Source organism: Lissotriton vulgaris, chromosome 3_1 (genome assembly GCF_964263255.1).
Source record: "Lissotriton vulgaris chromosome 3_1, aLisVul1.2, whole genome shotgun sequence".
NCBI classification, from domain to species: Eukaryota; Metazoa; Chordata; class Amphibia; order Caudata; family Salamandridae; genus Lissotriton; species Lissotriton vulgaris.
This window is the reverse complement of record NC_141689.1, coordinates 1,965,545,762-1,965,563,704: the sequence shown is the minus strand read 5'-3', so window position 1 is coordinate 1,965,563,704 and position 17,943 is coordinate 1,965,545,762. Positions and strand designations below refer to the sequence as shown.

General features: G+C 43.5%; 1 protein-coding gene across 1 annotated transcript in view; it reads left to right on the top strand.

Moving 5' to 3' along the window:
* The first annotated feature begins 10,245 nt into the window (after positions 1–10,245).
* The window catches only part of HPGD (15-hydroxyprostaglandin dehydrogenase), a 374,425-nt gene continuing 366,727 nt past the window's right edge, over positions 10,246–17,943 (top strand). Inside the window, exons 1-2 of the mRNA XM_086962447.1 lie at positions 10,246–10,827; positions 11,348–11,471. Of these exons, the coding sequence (XP_086818573.1) occupies positions 10,735–10,827; positions 11,348–11,471 (217 nt within the window). The 5' untranslated portion in view covers positions 10,246–10,734. The remainder of the gene's footprint in view (positions 10,828–11,347; positions 11,472–17,943) is intronic.

Genomic DNA, 17,943 nt, shown 5'->3' with positions numbered 1-17,943 from the left:
AATCTCCATCTGTCTTGTTGCCAAAGCCTCAGGGATATCTGCAAGGACAGTTGAGTCTCCACCCCACTCACAGATAAACCTCTCTCCTCACTGGGACCCCTTATCTCCTCTAGACTGTAGGTCAACAGGTCATATATGTAAAAGGTAGGTCTCATTTCAGCAAGACCCATTATTGCAATACTGGCAATATGAATCAAAAATAGAATCAAAACCTCAGAAAATGTATGTGGTTGCGTTATGGTCTGCACTCACTAGTAGTGTACACTATAATTACTGTATGCGGTCATAAATGCAAGTCCAGATCCTTACCACTGACCACCAATGTTGGAAATGGGGGTTTCTAGTTAGCAATGGCTGGCCACTGTCCAAGTAGGGACCCTTCTTCCTAAGTCAGAGTAAGGGGGCTACACCCTTTGATAACCCCTGCTCAACCCTGTGGTAACGTAGCACGAGCAGCTAGGCTTATCTCAGAGACAGTGTGTAAAGCATTTATGATCATACACAGTACCACAGTGAGGAACACTACAAAGAGACACCACACAAGTAGTAATAAAAAATAGGTATCTTTATATATAGTCTTAACACAAGACTAATAACATTAAAAAGCCACAGTACTGTAAAATAGGATTATTTTTGAAATGCTGTAAAAATAGTTAAAAGTGTGCAAATAGGAGTTTAGTTCAAGGCAGTGGTATCTGAGACCCTTTTACTTACAAAGTACCTGGATTTCGTAGCAAATCAAACAAAATGACGCAAACGAGCTGTAGCGATGATTTTCCTCACACGAGGCCAGCAATGCGTTAAATCCTGGCCGCAAGGGAGGATTAAGCGCTGAGCCTGTTCTGTGTGCGATCCTGTTGCGATGAGAAGAAATGGCGCTCCACTAGGGAGCGACGCTCCGGGCATGATGCGAGGAAAATGGCAAATGCACGGCACCACACTGCGATGCAATAATCTCGATGGAAGGATCCTGGGTTAGCGAGCACTCGAAAAGCCCGCAAATGTGCGATTAGGTGATCTTTGGGGGTTAGCGAGCACTTTGTGGCCTACAAGCGTGCTGTTACAACTGGGGGTCTCTAGTTGGCAGAGGTAGATACCACCGTCCAAATAGGGACCCTTGCTTCTAGTCAGGGCAAGGAGATAACCCTCTTAGATAACCCCTGCTCGCCCTTTAGGTAGCTTGGCCTGAGCAGTCTAGGCTAACCAGAGGCAATGCGTAAAGTATTTGTACCAACACTCACAGTAACACAGTGAAAACACCACAAACTGATTCCACAACAGTTTAGGAAAATAAAGATATTTTATTCTAAACTACACAAGACCAAAACGACGAAAATCCAACATACACAGTTCAAGAATATGGTTTCAAAAGAGTTCTTCAGGTTGTAATCAAAGTTCTTTAAGTTGCGTTAAAATAATCCACAGATGCGTGAAAAGTTCACAGTTGCATCACGTTTACTCACAGTACCTTTTAGATGCAACAAAGTTCCACAAGCAGGAAGCTGGTGCGGTGGAAAACAAGCGATGCGTTACTCCTGAGACCCTGGGGAGGCGATGCGACAGCCTCGCTGCAGCAGCGGGCGTGTTGCGACGAATCCGGTCTGTAAGGGGAGGAAGGCCGCTTGCGTGGATTCCGGTGCGTAGGTTTGGTAGGAAGTCTGTTCTCGCAAAGACACGATGCGATGATCTCGTAGGGGCTGCGACGATCTCCGGGGCGACGATGCGCGGTCCAGCGGTGATCCTCTCTCTTGCAGCTCCTCAATGCGATGGTTCTGCGACGATGTTCGCAGCGACGTGATGCGGTCCGCAAGCAAGCGGTGCGGTGATCTCACCCAGCGACGACAGGCTCTGCGACGACACTCGCAGCGATGTTCAATTTTCCCGCACCGGTCTGGTGCGGCCCGCAAACGAAGGATGCGACAGCTCCGGCAGCGGCGTCAGGCGCTGCGCCGATCTCGACCTTCGTAGCGGCGGGAAACTTCTCGCACTGTCGGGGATGCGCTCCGCAAGCGAGCGATGCAACACTTTTCAGCTTCAAAAGTCTCTCAAGCTTAGTTTCAAGCTTCCCAGCTCGGGTTCAACTTCCAGAGGCCCCACAACTGGATCAAGCACTCTAAGAAGGACAGAACTCTCTCAGCAGAGTTCAGGGAGACTGGGGGTGAAGTCCTTTTGTTCCTGGGACTTCAAAAACAGGGAGCCAGCTCTTCTCAGGCCCTTGGAGATTCCTTCAAGACAGGGGACACAGCTCACAGCAAAGTCCTTCCCCTCTCCTTGGCAGCAAAGCAACAGCAGGTCAGTCCAGCAGAGCAACAGCAGGACAGTCTTCCTTCTTCAGAGTCAGCTTTCTCCTTGGCAGAGGTTCCTTCTTGATTTCCAGGATGATCTAATTTTCTGTTGTCAGGGGTCCTGTACTTATACCCCTAAAGTCTTTGTTCTCTCTGTGCATGTGGGCCCTGAGCCCGGTCTGAACCAGTTCTGGGTGGATCCTGAGCACTTTGTTTTGCTGGCTGCATCTTTCCTTTCAGAGTGAGGGACAGGGTCCTCAGCCGCCCAGCAGGAGGTGGGGCCAGCATTGTGGCAGGCAAGCACAGCCCTATTCAGCCCAGGTGCTAACTCCTCCCACCACTCAGGTTGCAATTGCTTCATTCAGCCTAGTGCTGACTCATCCAGCCTCTGGGGGAATTCCCCAGCCCCTGTCACTCACAAACCAGACAGTCAATACACAAACATTCCCAGGCACACAGAAGGGTCAGACAAGAGAACAGCAACTTTCTAAAAGTGCTGTTCTCAAACACAGGATTTAAAAACCACCTTTCCTAAAAGATGTATTATTAAATTCTGAGTTCAGGGATACTAGATACTTATGTCCTATCTTGTTCCTATGGGAAGAAATGCTGTTAACCACTGCAGCCAGCATCCCCCATGTTAACCTATGGAGCAAGATAGCCTTACAATAGTGAAAAACGAAAATGGCTGTAATTCACTACCAGAGCATGTAACCTGCACTAGTACACGCTCTACCTTTCACATACACTGCACCCTGCCCAGGGGGGTACCTTGGGCCTTCCATAGGGGTGACTGATGTGCACGAAAAGGGAAGGGTTAGGCCTGGTCAGTGGGGACACTGACCAGGAGGACATGGCAGTTCTAAACTGCCCGTGGGCACTGCAGTGGCAGGCCCGAGACACCATTTTAGAGCTACTCCTGTGGGTGGCACAATCAGTGCTGCAGGCCCACTAGTAGCATTTGTCATCACCAGCCCTGGCACACCCAGTGCACTTTACTAGGGACTTCATGGTGATACAAATATGCCAAACATGTATATCCAATCAGAATAACAATTTACATAGAGAGCATATGCACTTTAGCACTTGATCAGCAGTGGTAAAGTGCGCAGAGTCTTATTGCCAACAACCACGGGTCAGGAAAAATAAGGGAGGAAGAAGCAAAAAGTTTGGGGATGATCCTGCAAAAAGGGCCAGTTCCAACACGTGCGATGCAATGATTTGGGTTTGGAGTGCTTACCAGCAGCGGCACAGTGATTTTTCTGACGCTCTTCAGCTGCGGCGGCTCGCAAACAGGCGTTAGCGACGATTTCAGCACTCTCTTCTCTGTAGTATAACTAGAGGCCCTGGAACTCACAGGGACCTCACCTCGCTGGGAGGAATCAGGAGGCTGGTGGGGGAGTCAGATGTGTCTGTGACTCCAGCAGGAGGCTAGCTCTCTTCTAGCCCTTGGGTGATTGCTTTAGCAAAATAAAAGTTCACTCAAAAGTCCTATTCCCTCTTCTTCCAGGTCCAGGGGGAACTACCACATGCCAATCCAAGAAATAGCATACAAGGACAGTCCTCTCCTGCAGTGTCCTTCAGTGAAACGGACAGAAATTCTTCTTGACATCCAGGAGCAATACAAATTGTAGGGGTTTGGGCACAGATATTTATACCGCAAAAGTCTTTGTTCTAAAAAGTCACTAGTAACCAACCAATTCTGCTCAGTCCTGGAGCACTTTGTTTACCAGGCGGCATCCTTCCTTTCAGAAAGAGGGGTCTGCCATCAGACGCACAGTAGCGGGTGGAGCCAGCATTCACCTTGCCAGGCACAGCCCTATTCAGGTCAAGGAGCTACCCCTCCCCAATACTCAATACCAATCCCTCTATTCAACCCAGGTCTGACTCAGCCTGCCTTGCCCCTCTAAACCCAGACAGCCAATACATATAACAGCAGAGCACACTGGAAGGCTTAGGCAAGAAAATACCAACTTTCTAAAAGTGGTATTTTCAAACACAGAATGTTAAAACCAACTTTACTAAAAGATGTATTTTATCACTCTGAGTTCAGGCATACTAAGCTCGAATTTCTACCATGATCCCTGAGTCAGTTATGATTATAAGATGTAATAATCAAACTGCCCATTCTAGTCTATGGAGAACAGGTAGCCTTGCAGTAGTGAAAAACGAAATGGGGTGTAATTCACTACCAGGACATGCTACATATATCAAGCCATGTCCTACCTTACACACACAATGCACCCTGCCATAGGGGTGACTGAATTGATGCCAAGGGAAAGTTCAGGGGCTGGGAAGTGTGGGAACTTCGCAGCCAAGATGGCAGTTCTGGACTGCACACGGACACTGCAGTGGCAGGTCTGAGGTACACTTTACAAGCTGCTTCTGGGGGTAGCGTAAACCAGCGCTGCAGGCCCACCAGCAGCATTTGGGTCACCAGCCCTGGGCACACACAGGCCACACTACTAGGGACGGACAGGTAAACCAAATAAGCCAATCAGGGATATACCAATTCACACAGTCATATTTACACAGGGAGAGCATATGCACTTTAGCACTGATCAGCAGTGGTAAAGTGCCCAGAGTCATAAAGCCACCAAAAACAGGTCAGGAAAAATCCAGGAGGAAGGCAAAAAGTTTAGGGATGACCCTGCAAAAAGGGCCATTTCCAACTAAGGGTTGTTGACTTCGCTGTTCTGCTGCAACAGGACAGTGACCATAATGCCTTGACTTTGGTAATCGAGCTCCCGGACCCTATAAACTCAACGAGCAGCGGTACGCACGCACCCAGTACCTTAACACTCTCTAATAATAGAACGAGATTAAGGTGGGGGACAATTGAGCAGTCACCACACTAGCTTGCCACTGTATTCTGTAATTACTTCAAATTTGACAGAACTGGGGGAGGCTGCAATGACTATGGACATTCTTTATAACAACGATAGAATAGCAACTTTACACGCAGAATTTACTTCTAATTTGACCGACATATCCTATCCTAGGGCTCCTGTTAAGGTGAAGGAGGGGGCCAAACAAACTTGGTTCAATGATTCTTGCCGAAAGACCAAACGAGCCTTGTTAGAAAATGAGGGCGACCTACCGAGTTAATAATCAGCGAGCAAAAAAGAGCTGGGAATCAGAAAGATGGGAGGCCCTTAAAAATGCCCTAATTAAAAGGGACATGAAGGTGTTCTGGGCAATAGTTTGTACAGGCAGCTGTGAAGGGAAACCAGCCTTTGAGCCGAATAATGCAGCCGCAGCGTGGAAATCTCATTGTCAGGCCTTATATACCACACAGGATGTTTCTCCCCCAGTGGATGAAACATCTTTAATATCCTCAGGGACCATTCATGAAGGACCCGCCCCGGGATGACCTTGATAGAAGTTTTAAATGTCATTAGCAAGCTTCCCCTTGGAAAAGCCTGAGGACTGGACAATATATCAGAAGCTCTATTTCGGTGAGAACCAAAAATATTGGGTCCCTATTTATGGGTATTATTTAATGCCATCATGATAGGCATGTAGTGACTCATTTCCACAGACCACTCTTTCAGTCAAGATATAAATCAAATAAATTTATTTTGAATTTTTTATTTTTATTTTAGAAGCAAAATATTGTATTGTTTTGAAACACAACAAACTAAAATAGATGGCTTAGACTTTAGTTCAACATATTTAATGTGAATGACATAGGGGAGGAATACCAGGTCTGAAAATTGGGGATTTTTTTTAAAAAAAGAGGAATGCGTGATTCAGGAATGAGGGAAAGTGGTGGAGAGACAATTTCACACTCTAAACATTTCACTCGTGAACATAAATTGACGACAGACAACGAAGGATGGTGGTGGGAAAGGACTAGATGGGGGAGATGTTTGATATTGTGTGCCCTGCGTAAGTCCGATTTGTATTGGCAGGTAAAACCTAATCCACTAAATGGAGGAACACAAAAGTTCAATTATACTCATGGAATAGACCATCGGCAATTTCACATTTACAGCACAAGTTTGTAATCGATTGGTCTACACACTCAAAAATAACAAGGTCGACGAGTTTCGAATCCCTTTCAAATAAGAGGATTCTCTTCAGGACCAAACACAAAAATCTGAAAGACATAAATTAAATAATATACTGTCAGTCGTATATATGAGCAACTCTCAACTTACATTCAGTCCAGCGTACACTCAGGTCCTACCTGTACTACTTTATGAAGTCTTCTCTTTCGAGAATGCTGGAAAAAGAGATGACAGACAGGTCTAAATAGCTTATCAAGATCAAATGGGGCCTTTTTTCACAAGATGTATTATCCTGTGTATTTTACTCACTTAATTGCTGGTTTGGGCATTGCCTACTGGGTGCACTGTGATTCGACTGTCCGAATTCCGTCAAGTCCTTTTTTGAGAGAATTCATGTATTTATAATTGTTTCTGAAAAAGAATCGATGATTTGTATGAGATTCGAAGGACCCAGTGGGTTTTTTACAAGGAACACAGACTGCCGTTTGCCAGGAACTGTGGGGTAGTTTTATGTGGGAGCGCTACACAAGGATTTAGACAGTGCCTCGCCAGTGTCGGTGTTATGTAGTCGCATTTAGAAATATTAGCGTGCTCGCGGTTGGTAGAAGTGGTCCGATTTTGACTATTGAGTAATTGACTCTTGTTGATACGTTTATGAACATTATTTAAGAAGTTGAATTGCAAAGTTCGAAATCGTATTTTTATGTGACAGTCAATTGAGCTAAAAACGGTGGATTTATTACAACACGCAAAGCTTGTTACCTTGGATAGAGACAGGTATCCTCCAAAATGCGTCGCTTCCGTGAATGAGAGCGCCGTATACTGGTTCCGCGTCAGCCAGTTTAAATGAAGTCTCAATTCCGGGTCGGTGTCGAAGTATTGCTGGGAATTGTAGTTTTTATTTATTTTAAATTTGGATCTTCGAAGCTGAGAAAGACAGCAAGGGTTTATACATGAATAATAATGAAATTGAGAAATCGGTGTATGTATAAAAAATGAGAAGAGCCAATATGCGGCTAATGTGGATTTTGGGACTTGTTCATCGAATTTGTCAAATTAACAGTTGGTCATGTGGATCTGTGTAGGGTTTATATTTAGAGCTCATGTTGTTATTCCAGCATACTTGGAGGCAAAAAATATATTTATAGATTGTATAATTCAGACATCTCGTTCAAGCCTCGGATGGTAGTGTTGAATTTGAGAATAAGCATAGCTTCTCGCTGTCTCAGTTTGGCCTCCACATCTCCGCCTCTCGGGTCAGGTTCAATCTTAGATATTATTGTCCATCTTAAGTCGTTTTCTCCATGGGATTGATCGATCCAATGTTGGACAAGGGGGGCTGAAAGAACTTTCTTCTTTATCCTGGATTTGTGCTGCGACATCCTTTTTCTCGCTTCCTGGTTTGTCTTCCCTATATAGAGCTTGTTACATGGGCAGAGTATTCCATAAACAAGGTTCTGCGTCTTGCAATTTGTAAAATGGTCATGTTTCCATGATATGCCTTCGTGTTGGAACAGGTTTCCCTCAATGGTGGAAGTGCAACAAAGACATGTGCCACATTTCCGATGTCCAGTTATTGGGGGAAGGTTAACATAGTCACGTAATGTGGGTGCTCTTGTTTTAGGTATAGCTGCTCGAACAATTTGATTCGCTATACTTTTGTCTTTTTTGAAAGCGAAGAGTGGCGCTTCAGTAAACTGGACATCAAGATCTTTTAATAAATGCCAGTTTATTAAAAGATCTTGATGTCTTGATGTTCGAGCAGCTATACCTAAAACAAGAGCCTCCACATTACATGACTATGTTAACCTTCCCACATCACGCCGAGAACTAGTTAAAGCTTACAGGTATCTCAAACTAGCAGTTGTCCAGGGGGACACGGCCTTAGGACACTTGATAGCTGACTTCCTAAGGATTAAAGATGAGTATTGGATCGAGCCCTTTCTGGATGATATTCAACCCTTTTCTGCAAGGAAACTATAGATCATGTTTAGACTAGGGGCCTTGCCGCTTCGTGCTTTTACCAATAAATGGACAAAAGCCACCCCGCTAGGGTGTCCAGCGTGCAACTGTGGGGATGAGTCAGAGCTTCTTGTCTCCTTTTTTTGTCCTGGCTACAAGCCAGCCAGACAGCGCTGGCTTATCACACTCTGTCGGGACCTAGGGTTCATGCACTGTGTGGAGGCATTTAGAGTCTCGAAATATGATCCCCACCCAACCATTGTCTTTGCCGTATCCCGTTTTCCTAATTCAATGTGGCACACCCGCAGGAGGCTAGTAAACATTGCACCACAGTGATTAAAAGCCCTTAGCGCATGTAGCCTCCCCTTTTTTTTTTACTTTTTAATTCTTTTTAATTTCTTATTTATGTTTTAACACTAAGAATAGTGATGAATTGTTAACATGTATTGATTAGACTGCATATCCAGTGTTCAAGCCCCTAAAAGCTTCATACAGGATAATAGACAGGGTCCCTGGATGAGGCTGGGGTAGAGTTCTGGACCCCTCGACTCTCCCACCCTGTGCCTATTTCGATGTATTTTTAATGTTGCCAATTGTACAAATGTTATATGTGTGTTTTACTTGTATTTGTATTTTTCTATGACACGTGTTCTATCCGTGCAAACCGTTTTTTTTATCTTGTACTTTTTATGGTCTATACTAACCGAAATAAAGTTTGCTGGAATTGAATGGTTATGATGGTGTACTTTTTCATCAATCTTGTTATGTATGCTCATGCTTTCTTTTCTGATAGATAAAAACAGTCAAAAAGAAAAGGCATAACCTTCCCCTGCGAGTCTTCAATAGAATCAAAACCTTCTATACTATCAGTGGGGGAGATTTCAATTAATTCTGATTAAGTGGCTATCTGATATAGCTTTGCATGTGGGATCAATTTTCTTTCAGTATTCCAAAGCTTCGCCAATGCTGTCTACACAGTGGCGCTAATACCCTCCGCAATAGAAGGCTTTACGAAACGATGCGCATCTTCTCCAGAAAAATGCACTCAACTCACTGACCAGAGAAAGAGAGTTTCAACCAGGGACATTTACTATGGATAAGACCAGCGTGTCATAAATCTACATTAGTTTGTGGGATCATTTCACTTTCAAGAGTCACTTCTGCAATCCACCTCCACCGGGAAGGGTCGCCTGTGGAGGTGGCTCTGCGGGTTCTCTACCTTCACATTTGAAGCATTCAGGTGCACCATTGCATTCTGCGTTGCACTGTGCAGACACAACACTGCCAGCGCGTGTCACTAATCTTCGGCCAAAAGTCAGCCCTGGAGGCATTTATCACAGCGTCTTAGGACTACTTTGGTTGGCATGGCAAATATGCTGACGATGTTTAAACATGGTGGATGGGAGGAGTAGGACTGATATACATAAATTGCCAGTAACATTACCAATGGTACTGGTAAGACTACTACTAAGTAATTGATTTAGCATCAGAATTTCTCAAAAGAAAACAAGCATGCAATAAAGCACGAATGCGCTTTTTTTTGACTGGCTCCTCTTTCTAATATACATTTTCAGTAAGTTCTCCTTCAACCATATCCATTTTTTTTCAGAGGATTTTATTGAGTATTTTCTAAAACAAAATAATCAAGGAAGGGAAAAAGCAGCATAACAATACAGCCATTGCATATTGAAGAAACAGAGGATGGCATATCAATTTTTTTTAAAAAAGCCTCTGGTGTTTCCAGATAGGAATTCCCTTCCTCCCCAAGTAAACTGCCTTTTAGCAAGGTATGCGAAAGTTGAGGAGTTTGGCTTCTAAATTATGTCCACTCAGAAACCGGAAGGATTATGCACGGAGGTATTGACCGCAGGCTGTTTGCCGAGCAAGCCTTACTGTGTACTCTCTCCCTTTGAAATGAGGAAGACACGACATGTTCCACAGAGATTGTATACGTCGGGTTGCTCGTCTCGCTTTGGTCGAACGTCATCAAAGAGAGCGCAACATCTGCGTCTGCTGGTTGTCACTGAAACCCTCTTGACTGCACGCAATCACTTGCACATTTTCCCACAAAGAACTGAAAATGGTCATCATGAATTTTCCTCGGGCTGGCTGTCACCGCAGACAGTTCCAAGAATGACATAACGAGAGAGGGAAGGCGTGAGTGAGTCTGTGGGCAGGTGACACCGAGCCCGCTTTCCTCGAACTACATAAGTAGTATTGAACAAGGCTCCATCCCTCCCACTCTGCATAAACAAACAGGGGCGAAAGAGTGCGGAAACAGCGGCGGCTGGCGAAGAGAGAAGGGGGGGAAAGTACAAAAACACAGGGAAGAGGAGAATTACAGCTCTGCACTTTAAATCAACCTGGAAGCAGGACGCGAGATAAATTGAAGCCAGAGGAGTTGCCAAGCAGAGCCGGGGAAAGAGAAACATTTTGCTGTGAGATAGAAAGGGATCCGTTTGCCGTGAAGCACGATGTACGCGAACGGCAAAGTGGCTCTGGTGACGGGGGCTGCCCAGGGGATAGGGCGAGCCCTGGTCGAGGTGCTGCTGGAGAAGGGAGCTGCGGTGAGTGCGCGCTGGCGACTGTCTCCCTGTCCTGCCTGCCCACGGCAGAATGTGCCGGTTGCGAGTAGGAGGATCTCGGAGGGCGATGCTACATTGCATGTGCGACACAGTGGGGGGAAGGCAAGCTGCACCCTCAACACAGCCCCACATGGGTGCCTATGTGCGGGCACGCAGTGACCATATTCTCTTTTAGTTAGTAAAGCGAAAATTGGTGTGCGGCTCTTTTCTAAAATAGTCCTGCATTCCTATAACATGCACAAAACATATTTCCACGATGTTTCCATGACATTACATCTGTCATTTGCTTGTGGCGCGCCTTCCCTTGCGGTTCCTGTATTGTAGGCGCTTAGGCTGTTACGGGATACCAGTGACTTTCCTTGGAAGGTCACACTCCTTTCTGAACGTGCCGCTGCAGCGTCCTGCTCGGTTATAAAATGTATCGATTGTACGGCGATTAACAAATGTGGTTGTTTGTCTTTGTTTTCAACGCCGTTTCCCTCTTGTCTCCGTGCGCACACAGATAGCCTTGGTGGACCTGAACCCCGTGGCAGGGCAGGAGTGTAAGGACTCCTTGGACACTCAGTACGGGAGCCACAGGACCCTCTTCATCCAGTGTGACGTCACCGACGAGGAGCAGCTGAAAGGTAAGAGATGGGGAGGATCTGACAGGAACTTTAACCACCGCACCTCAGCAAGTAATAACACGAAAGCGCACACCCCCAAACCACGAATTCTGGTATGGGACTCTTGCCTGGATGACGGCCAGATCCGGCGCTGCTTGCTGTTAGCAGCGAAGAAGCTCCGGAGAAGAGTTTCACGCTGTGATTCGCATAGTTTGTGTTTTGACATTCTGCTGGGAGGAGCCGCGCGCGCTGCAGGCTTGCCTTTGTTTGCAAAGAATGAGGTAACTAGATTAAATGTAGAGAGGCTGGAAGGATAAACTGCACGTAAAACTTAGCCTCACAGGGCTTGCATTGTTCTTACTGCCTCCCAGGCACGAGGGAGACAAGTTTGGAATATGAGGTTCTTTAGAGCCTACTTGTAATATTTGGTTTGAAATTATGAGGTGCACTTGTTCTAAGTGGAATCTTTTGGTTGCCACCGCAGTTTATGTGCCATTGTGTCTTTATTTAAAGCAGTCAAGGTGTTTTGTGATTAATCATACATACTGTGAGAACAAAGACAGGCCTGGAGACCAAGAAGAGACAAAGGTGCAGTGGAATGCAAAGAGACTGAATATACACCGACCTTGAGGTCTCTATAGCGCTTCAACAAATATGTATCCTTGTCTCTATCAATAATGTAGTCACAGTGCAAAGAAAGTCCTGGCGACTAAAGGGTTATTTAGAGTTTGTCTGACAGGGCATTCTACTTTAAATACGGCAGAGTATCCTGTCGCCCAAGCTGATTGTCTGCCCAATCTGTTTATCTTTAATCATGATGGCGAACCATCATGTTACTGGTTAGGTCAGGAGAAACCTTACTCCGATGGCCCAGTGGACGTTGGGCTATTGGTTAGCTTGCGCACAACTCTTTTTCTTTGTTCTCTGGTTGTGAATTTTTATTGCTATTTTAATAATTTTTGGCAGTGGACGTTGGGTCATCAGTGTAAGTACCTCAGGCGTTCTGACCCACTTAAGTGAGTTACCCTTTTTCCTGTTTTGGGCTACCAGGAAAAGCATGGTGGGCCGTAACAGAAAAATGAAATAAAAATGCCCAACACACCCTGAGAGAAAACTCCCAGACTATCAGGGTTAATATTTAATTTTTTTGTTAAAAAACACAACAACCCCCTTTTGGTAGTTTGTTTCTAAAAGACAAATGAGTTTGCTTCAGAGGACCCCCGGTGGTTGGAGCTCCCTTGGGGGTAGAGACATCGCCACCAGGCAGGCGGAGAGCTCTAAATTTGGTGTGCTGTAGTCAACCACAACAGTGGAGGAATCCATCCCTCATCAGCCCATCAAAATCAAATAAGCCCCCTAAGTCAGTCTGCTGAGTTGCAGCAAGCATGTACACTGGTAGGATGAGTGGATGCACACAATTTGTTAAACACTGCAACTAACATCAAGCAACTTTTCATAATCATCAAACTAAAGCTTTACACAATAAAAAGATAGACCTAGTAGCATTTGTAATGCTTTTGAAAGTTCCTGTTGATCTTGCAGCTGCTCCAATGAAGCGATTAAAACTTTCAAGAAAAGGTGTTCTAAATTGGTGAGTGCCACAATAACATATACAGAACGATAGTCTGCCATAAGTATTAGAGCCGAAAGATAATTTCCAAAACCTCATCGTATAGACTCGATGTTCTATCATTAACTCCAATGTACAAAAGTTATGTAGACAATATTCAGGGCATTTAATTTTTGTGAGGCAGTATTTTGTCTACAATATTCTAGTACCATACCACTGGAAGAGCTGGTGCGATTTGTTTAAAACTAGTGTACACATGGAGAAAATAGACAGGATTTGACCCATTGAAGATAATATCATCAACGCAGACGAATAATGAGCTGAACATTTTTACAAGGCCACAATTCTCTGAGAAGACTGAGACATTGCACACCATAACTCTGTGAAGTAGTGGACATGGGACTCTACTCTAGGTTTGATGAGAGGTTGTAAGATTGAATCCTACCATTTAAAGAGGTACAACGTAATGAGCCAATGAGGCATGAACACAAAGTGTATTCCATTTGAGATCCTGAGGGTCACTTTTATGTTATTGCATGTCTTTCTAGGCAAGGCATAAGACCTGACCCTAGGGGTTCTTGCCAGCAAGTGTGGAATATGTATTCCATGTTATGCACCTCATTCGGTTGTTCTTCTGCTATTCCCAACAACTTAAACACATTCAAATCAGTACAAAGCACCAAGGCAACATGTAGCACTATATAAACTTGCAAAAAAGAATAAAACATAACTGAAAATACACGTCTCATGAATGGCGCTAAAGCGCAATTAAAGCCAAACCGGAAACACACTTTGACAGTACTGCGATTTTTAAAATGACTGATGACAAGCAGTATTCACAAGGCTTGCACGAATCTTGAGTGAAGGTCATTGATTGCACTGTAGTCATTGAGATAAATGAAAAACGAACACATTGTTAAGATTTAAAATACTTCCAGCAAGAACAATGTTGTCAAAGGATGTTTCAACGTGTTCTTGGAAGTGACTGCCGTCTCACTCGATTAGTATAGGGCAGAGTATCAGAATCACATTCTGGTATCTGTAAATTGTCAACGTTCACAGACATTTCTCCTTCCAGGTCCCTAACTTTGGAGCAAGCACTGCTGCTAAATTAGAGCCCAAACCCACCCAGGAAATATCATCTTCCTATTTGATTTTTCAATTCCTGAGTTTTGTTCCATGCACATTGGTGGTCATGAATATGACATTATTTGCAGAAATAGCCGCCTCTGCTCCCTGCCTCCCTTTCTCATTCCTTGATCAGAGGCAAAGTTTTATCATTTGAGTGGGTCTGAACTAGCGCTAATGCTCACTGTTTGAGAAAAAGTGATCCCAATTTTAGTAGAAATTGAAAAAATCTAATCTTAAACTTTGGCTCAAAACATGGAGATTATCCTCTCATCTGAACGACCAAGCACCGATCCTACTGTGATGCTGACTAACTACAATTGAGTCCTTGCGCAGACGATCGATAATGTGATCCATTTACAAATTAAGCATCTTCAGGCAGGCAAGAAATAAATTGCTGGGTTAAAAAGATTCTTGGATGAGATGACACTCAATCTTTGGTGGGCTATCTATTTCCAGACTGCTAACAACAACTGGCTTTTTTTGTTGAATAATTTGTACAAAAAAGCCATTAGTGTAACAAAAAAAGATTATTACTCTAAAATAATTCTATTAGCATGCAATTTTTCCAAAGCAGCATTTTCCATGATTAATAAAATCCATCCTTGAACCTTCATCTGAATCATGTGCTATTATAAATGTAACACCTTTGCTGATTTTTCCTTTAATAAGATGATCTCTATCAGCCATTACACTTGTCATCATGTTTCGTTCATTTAAATGTCTGAACGCACATTCTTTTCCTCTTATTTTTAAAGCAAGGAGTGTAGATTATGGATGCCTTCATCTCTTCCAGACTGGACTACTGCAAATCCCTGTATCTTTCTCTTCCTGTCAAATGCATAAACAGGTTACAGCTGGTCCAAAACGTTGCAACTAAAATTGCTCTAAATATGAGTACATTTGTTTCAAAACACTGTTATTTTGTCCAAACTGCATTTGTTAGCAGTGTCTCAGATGGTTACATTCAGATTTATGTTTGGCCATGAATCATTGCATGATCTGTACCCTAGACCTCTGTCTGGAGTTTTATCTGCTATAAACCCAGTCGGACACTTAGATCTGCTTCTCACTCCTTTATGAATGTTCCCAGATTAAAGACAATCTACCACTGGACAGAGAAGCCTTTTCTATCAATACTGCTAGGCTCTGGAGTGAACCCATTTTGCAGTTAAGAAATCAGTCTGTGCTTCCGAAGTTTAAAAAGGCATTGAAAACTTGCTTTCTTCCCTCATCATAACAGATGTGAATACTATCTGGCTAGCAAAGAAAAATTATGGCAGTGGTTTTGAACAGTGGCCAGCACCTCTGTTGTGTTTGCACATAGGTTTACTTTCACCGATTACAATGTCTTAAGGCGTGCTCAATGTCTTTGCACTGTGCCATCCACAGTGCTAAAATAATATATAAAGAAACCTATATATATATATATATATATATATATGGAGCAAAATTCTGTTTCCAGTTTTGACCACAGAAGTGATGGACCACCACACGATTCAGCAGAGTGTCACAGCGAACTTTTATTATCCATTTTCAAATAGCAGTTCAGGTAGGCATGACGCGTTTCGGGCAGGGACTGCCCTTGATCACATAGCGGAAATGCAGATTGTATCACCTTAAATAGTGCACACACTCATTTTTTTCACTTTCTCTAATCACACCACGTGTTCTAGTGCAAAATCGATATGGAAAACAAACTTTTCTAGCGTGTTAAGTGTTATGAATATACACAAGGAATTGCAACTTTGCCCAGAAAATAAAATAATATCTAGCAGCATAATTTAAATTGCACAGAGAATGGACGTTCCTTCAATATTGAAAATGTTGCAACGGAAAAAATAACCGCATAAATGCGTATTGGCGTGTATCCGTCCTTGACCAACAACATAATTTTACAACCACAAGATACAACTATCATGCTATATACTTGGCAATCCAGTTAATAAAGCCGATTGCAAATAAATAACGTATAAATATCTTAAAATCGTAAGAAAAATATATCTCCAATGATTAAAAACAGTCAATTTGATAATTTACATGCATAAACATTATGTTAAAAAATGATTGTGCAAAATTGGCAAATTATCTTATAACTGGCTCCAACATGGTTGTTGATACATTCAAATGCATGTGTTGGTACTCAAATGGCTACACGTCTAAAAGTCCTGCAACTAGTCAGAGATGACTACTGTAGATCAAAGTGCAAGTGCTAACTTATTACAATAAGGGTAGCATCCCTACCCTCAAACTACTGGCTACTAAAGCAATCAATAACCAGATATGTGCAAAGTCAAATTCCTATTATGTAAAGTGCTGAGTAAAATAAGTGCAACCAAAATAATATCTAAAGGTTTAAAAACATGGTGATGTTCGGGAGAGATATGTATTTGTAGGTTTCAGACAACATAGCTCAAGGATATAAGCAAGTTATATTATATTGCTTGCTGCAGTAATCTAGATTACTGGCGATGTAAAGGGCCAAAGAAACATAACCCATTAAATGGATAGGTGGGGTGCAGAAAAACTTGTTTGTTATAGTAGGAAGGTATGCATGTCCTCCCTGTCATTGAGGCCATTAGGATGCTTGGAATCGAGATTGAGGATATATCTCGTCTCTAACTGCCTCAAGTCTTTATCTCTGTCCCCACCCCGTTTGGGTATCGGTGCCTGATCAATAACAAAGTAAGTAAGACAGTTCACATTTTTGTTATGACTTACTTGGAAATGCCGGGCTACCGGATATGCCGGGTCAGAGTGGATAATGGCACGGATGTGTTGAAGGATGCGCATATATACCGGATTTTTAGTACTGCCAACATAGCGTAAGCCGCAGCTACATGTAAGAACATAAATAGCGTACTCAGTGCGGCAGTCGTATTTCCCTCTGATAGTTAGTGCCTTGCTTTTAAATGGGGTGTTGTAAGTGGCAGTGTTGGCTCCAAAGTTACATGCCCTACAGGTGGCGCATTTACGAAAACCATTACTGGAGGGCATCCAAGTTTTAATACTGGTAGACCCAGTAGAGATCTCTTTGGATAGGAGATTCCCTAAATTCTTAGACTTTCTAAACGTTACACTCGGATGTTCTAGTAACGTTGTTTTAAGAATGGGGTCTGTAAGAACAATGGGCCAATTTCTTTTCATTATATTACGTATTTTGCGCTCCTGCCTGCTGTATGTGGTGATTAGTCTGGGGGAATTATTTTCATCTGCTGGACTTAAATCACTATCTATGGTGCTTGGAAGCAGGGTAGACCTAGGTCTTTCATTAGTCTTATTCATGGCTCTAACAAGGATGTCCTCACTGTACCCTCTTGCTCTCATGCGATCCAAGCATGTACCACTACAGATGTTAAACTGTTCTTGCGTGCTGCAAATGCGCTTAAGGCGCAGCAGTTCACCGTAGGGTATACTAGCAATAAGGTGGCGCGGATGCGCACTGGATGCATGTAATATTGCATTTCCAGCAGTTGGTTTTCTGTAAGCAGTGGTGATAAGTGTCTCATCTGTTATCACTATTTGGACATCCAAGAATTCAATCATGCTATCGCTTATATTAGACGTAAAGTGCAAATTGAACTCATTCACATTCAGGAGTTCCACAAATTGTAAAGCACTCTGCTTGTTGCCCTTCCAAATAATAAAAACATCGTCTATATAACGAAGCCATGAAATTACATTCTTGTCAAATATTGCTTTGTGTTCCTTCATGAGGACCTGCCTTTCCCAAAACCCTACATGCAAGCATGCGTAGCTTGGAGAAAAGCAGGCCCCCATGGCCACCCCCTGTTT